The 5,000-nt window shown below is 43.1% G+C and overlaps 1 protein-coding gene across 6 annotated transcripts in view; it reads left to right on the top strand.

Moving 5' to 3' along the window:
• LOC122263434 (carboxy-terminal kinesin 2) overlaps positions 1-5,000 on the top strand; it is a 20,385-nt gene that overhangs the window by 7,747 nt on the left and 7,638 nt on the right. For 2 of the 6 annotated variants that reach the window (XM_043031858.2, XM_086540438.1), the window contains exons 5-8: positions 3,317-3,448; positions 4,028-4,259; positions 4,527-4,674; positions 4,786-4,995. In XM_043031858.2, coding sequence (XP_042887792.2) covers positions 3,317-3,448; positions 4,028-4,259; positions 4,527-4,674; positions 4,786-4,995 — 722 coding nt within the window. Of the gene's footprint in view, positions 1-259; positions 344-775; positions 1,471-3,316; positions 3,458-4,027; positions 4,260-4,526; positions 4,675-4,785; positions 4,996-5,000 lie in introns of those variants that run through there. The other 4 variants (XM_043031844.2, XM_043031852.2, XM_086540439.1 and 1 more) reach the window with 3 other exon arrangements.

Below are 5,000 nucleotides of genomic sequence, written 5' to 3'. Positions count from 1 at the left end.
AAGGGAAGGGGAGGGAAGGGAAGAGGAGGAAAGGGAAGAGGAGGAAAGGGAAGGGGAGGGAAAGGAAAAGGAAAAGGGAAAGGGAAAGGGAAAGGGAAGGGAAGGGAAGGGAAGGGAAGGGAGGGGAGGGGAGGGGAGGGAAGAGGAGGGAAGGGGGGAAGGGAAAAGGGCACGCGTGATGTATTGACGAAGTAGAGTGGCCTAGTTATCGGCATTTGAAAAGGTCGTGATGGAGCGAGAGAAAGAGAGAGAGAGAGAGAGAAAGAAAGAGAGAAAGAGTGTCATTCGGTTGTGAGGCTTTGGTGGTTCGACACGACACGTGTTCGCTGTTTTATTTAGTGATGTGACTCGCATTACTTTTGTTTTTTGTATATGTATTTATTTATTTTTCTTATTCGCTATTTGTACTGACTGTTAGTGATATTTAGTGTTTTTTTTATGTATATATATACAAGAGAGCGACATTGTAAAGTCACGGTCGAGATTTATGGCTTTCATTGTGACTTATTTATGGGTTCGCAAGTCTGGTGGAGTGAATTTTTCGAGTGAATTTGAAATTGAAATTTGATAGACGCGGATGGGGGGATCTATATTACTTTCACAGACATATCTTGTATTGTTTTGTATTATTTTTTTGTCAGTCCGTGAACCCCAGAAATACTAAATAAAATCGAGAACACGGAGACTGTGATAGGCAGTTCAGTGTGTGCCATTTGTCGCTGTTTATTGTTTTTGTCACGCGATATGGAATTGAATTAATTATCGTCTCCCATAGCTTTTGTGCGCGCAGGTTGCTTGATGGATTGCAGTGGATTGAAATTGTTTTCTCTTCAAGCAATTTACCTTCCTAGCGAATTACATTTTCTTTGACATATTGACAGTTCAGTATTACTTACCCACAAGAATGTGCTCTAACACAGGGGAATAGAATGAAGAGTAGGCTTTGTGAGAACCGACATTATACAAACTCAAATGAAGACAATGTAAGGAGCTCAGACGCAAGCGAAAGAAAAGAAAAGTGAAAAAAAAAGAAAAAAAAATTGTATATTAAAAGGTCAAGGCAAAATACCTTTTGATTCATGGCAACATAGCCCCCTCCCCCTTCCCCTGCCCTCCCCTCCCCTCGCGTTCCCCAAAGGCCAAGGTCCTCCTCCTCCTCCTCCTCCTCGCATTCCCGGAGGAGAGGAAGGAGATCGAGGGCGAGGAAGTGGGTTGAGGGTCAGGGTCAACGCTTCCCTCACCTCCCCCCTCCCCCTCCGCCCCCTCGAGGATGAGGCATGGGGGCCGGGTGTTCCTCCGGTCGCATGATCAGGGTGTCGGACAGCGCGGTGCCGCCCGTCGCCAATGGCACTTCGCCCAACGGCCACTTCCACCGCAACAGGAAGTGCCTCTGCATCGGCGGCACCCTCATCGACCTGCGGCAGCCCGACAGCGGCAAGCTCATCGTCGAGGCCCTCCTGCGGGTGCAAGGTACAAACGGAAGCAGCCGCGCCTTCAGGAGCCGGGCGCCGCGCCGCCGCGGTGGTGGTGGTAGTGGTGGTGCTCCTCCTCCTCCACCTCCTCCTCCTCCTCCTCCTCCTCCTCCTCCTCCTCCTCCTCCTCCTCCTCCTCCTCCTCCTCCTCCTCCTCCTCCTCCTCCTCCCTCCTCCTCCTCCTCCTTCCTCCCTCCTCCTCCTCCTCCTCCTCCTCCTCCCTCCTCCCTCCTCCCTCCTCTCCCTCCCTCCTCCTCCTCCTCCTCCTCCCCCTCCTCCCCCTCCCCTCCTCCTCCTCCTCCTCCTCCCCCTCCCCTCCTCCTCCTCCTCCTCCTCCTCCTCCCTTCCCTCCTCCTCCTCTTCTTCTTCTCCTCCTCTTCTTCTTTTCTTCTTCTTCTTCTCCTCTCCTCTTCTTCTTCTTCTCCTCTTCTCCTCTTCTCTTCTTCTTCTACTTTACTCCTCTTCTTCTTCTTCTTCTTCTTCTCCTCTCCTCCTCCTCCTCCTCCTCCTCCTCCTCCTCCTCCTCCTCCTCCTGTAGCCCTGCGCTGGCTTCCTCTCGGGTCAGGGAGGGGGGAGGGGGGATGGGGGTGTTTACTTTGGAAATGATTGAGCAATTAAATTATGTTTACTAATGGTGCAGGTTATTTTATTGTGATCATTATCATTGTTATTATTACTATTACTCTTAATGGTTTATTATCCTCATCATTATCATTATTGTTACTATTATTGTTGTTGTTGTTGTTGTTGTTGTTGTTGTTGATATTATTGTTGTTGTTATGATTACTATGATTACTATGATTTATTATAATAACTTATAATTATGATAATATTAAATAGCGGTGGTAATATTAAATGGTATTATAAAGAAATGACAATGATGATAATGATCATGATAATAATGGTAATGATAATTATAATAATAATTATGATGATGGTAGGAATGATGATGATGATGGTGATGATTACAATGAGGGTAATGATGATGATGGTGATGATAATGATGATGATGATGGTGATAATGATGGTAATGAGGATGATGGTGGTGATGATAGTAATATTGATAATAGTGATAACGATAATGATGACAATGATATTGCTATTGTTATTGGTACAATTATTGTTGTTGCTGTCATTATTATAGTTATTGTTATTATTATTGTTGCTATTGTTATTTTTACTGTTATTTTATTATTTTATGATTATTTTTATTATTGTTATTGCAAATTTTGTTATTGACAGCATTACAATCATTATTATCATTATCATTGCTATTTGTTTATTTATAGGATGGCAATTATTGTCATTTTTTGTTACTCATAATTTTTATGAAGTGAAGTCTTTCCTGAAAAGGCAAGCATGACATAGGATGTTTGTATTTATTCACTTTTTTATTATTATTTTGCGCTGTGTATTGTGAATAGGGATGTGGTTATATAGTTGGGTGTATAGTGTTTTTTTTTCTTTCTTTTTTCTTTTAATTATAAGAACTATCTGTTAGTATTGAAGTGTCCTTTTTCTCCTCATCATACTTATTAGAAATTAGAAGCACTATATCAGCTTGTTCCACGCAGTTATAGTAGATTCTAATGTCACTTGAAAATTAGAGATTGCACTGTGCACATAAAATCTGTGTCTTAGGAATGACGTCTTGCATGCCTACCTTAACAAGAACACAATCATGTACTATTTAGCAGTCTACACATTAAGGGAAAGTACTGGGTCCTGTGTTTAGTTGTTTTCTGTGATCAGTTTCCTGCAAAGTATGGGATTTCCCTTATGCCGACGTACTTATTTTGTTTCCTCAAGCTGCAACTGCATGTGTGTGTGTGTTGATGTTACAGAAGCACCAGCTAGAAGACCCGGCACCAACATCACCAACCAGGTCAACTCTCGCAGTGCAGCAGTCACAAAGTCCACCGGCACTGGTTTGTCAAAGTCATCTGTGGGAGGCACCAAGCCGGGCGGAGATACAGGTAGCAAAGGTTGGTTTGTGGGTGCTTTTGCTGCCGCTTCTAGGAGTCTGACATTCTTTATTACTATTGATGGTATTTTTTTGATGGTTTCTTTTTAAGTTTCCCCTCCCTGTTTTATAAGGTCGTTTGAGTTTGTTTCCTCCGTAGACATGATTGGTAAGAGGATCGCTATCACAGTGTCATGCAATACAATGCAGTGTCAGTATCAATAGTACAGACAAGACTTGCTTGTATGGATAACCTTTCAAAGCCTTTATGAATTTCAAGTTCCTCCTCACTTTTCTCTTTCAAAACAGGGAACTAATAAGGCCCTTTTGCAAAGTCTTCTGCCTTGGCACCAGCATGTTTATAGGTCTATACCCTTACTGATCTTTTATTTCCATTCACTTTTGAGCTTGCCTGCTTGGAGCAAGATGGGGTTAACTGTAAGGTTTGGCGAACTGCCAGGTGAAGTGGATATGTTATTTATGAGGCAATGAAATTTTTATGCTCTGTTGATTTTTATTATTCACTCTTTTACTGCATGAAGATCACCTCCTGTCAGTGCTGTATTTTAACCCAAAATGTACGTTAAATTAGGAAAGAGCAAAAGGCCACCATGGGACCTCAAAGGACGCCTGCAGGATATGGAAACCTTGGTGAAGAGCTCGGCAGAAGAACGCGAGAACTTGATGCAGAAGTTCATGGACTACGACATGCGCATTGAGAGCCTGGAGCTAGAGAAGAGGAGCCTCAACCAGAACCTGGAGAAGACCCAGAGTGTGTCTCAGGCCACCCAGGGCGAGGTCGATCGCCTGAGTACCAACCTAAGGTCAGTCCTGGAGTTTATTGAATTTTTCTTGAGGGTGGGGGGGGGGGGGGATCTGAAGGATGTTGGCCACTTTCATACTGTTGTCGGCTTGTTTATATTGGGCCTATCTCCTGCTGATAGTTTAAATCTGATTTATTACTATTGTGACAGTTTTGTTTATTATTTCATAACTTTTGAGGGTTTGAGGTTTGTTGTCATGCTTTATTGCCATTTGTAGATATTCTGCTTAGAATTCTTCATTGTGAAGATGATATATATTCTTTATAGAAATGAGCAAGATGGGAGAAGTGCAGACAAGAGGAGATACGAAAGTACAATTCAGGACCTAGAATTCAACAAAGCCACACTTGAACGCCAGATAAAAACCTTGGAGTCGGAACTTTCTGCCAGACAAGATGAACTGGCAGGGCTGAAGGTATGGTGCAAGAGTGATGTTTCTTTTTTCATTTGCATAGAAGTGATTACATGTTATTGCAAACTCAATATTCATAACCATGAATTTAATGATAATCTCCCTCTTTTCCAGTCGACAGTCTCTCATCTAACGAGTGCTCATGCGGGCATTGAAGCTCAGCTGTCATCAACAAAGATAATGCTCGATGACCGAAACAAGAGAGTCTCTGAGCTTGAGTCACAGGTAGCCACGCAGAAAGACACCATCGAAGACATGGAGAAAAAGTTGCGTGACGGAGAAAATATTAGGCGGAAGCTCCACAACACCGTCCTGGAACTGAAGGTTTG

Source organism: Penaeus japonicus, unplaced genomic scaffold, assembly GCF_977035675.1.
Source record: "Penaeus japonicus unplaced genomic scaffold, GWHDUDI00000001_assembly GWHDUDI00000010, whole genome shotgun sequence".
NCBI classification, from domain to species: Eukaryota; Metazoa; Arthropoda; class Malacostraca; order Decapoda; family Penaeidae; genus Penaeus; species Penaeus japonicus.
This window is presented reverse-complemented; position numbering and strand designations above follow the sequence as displayed.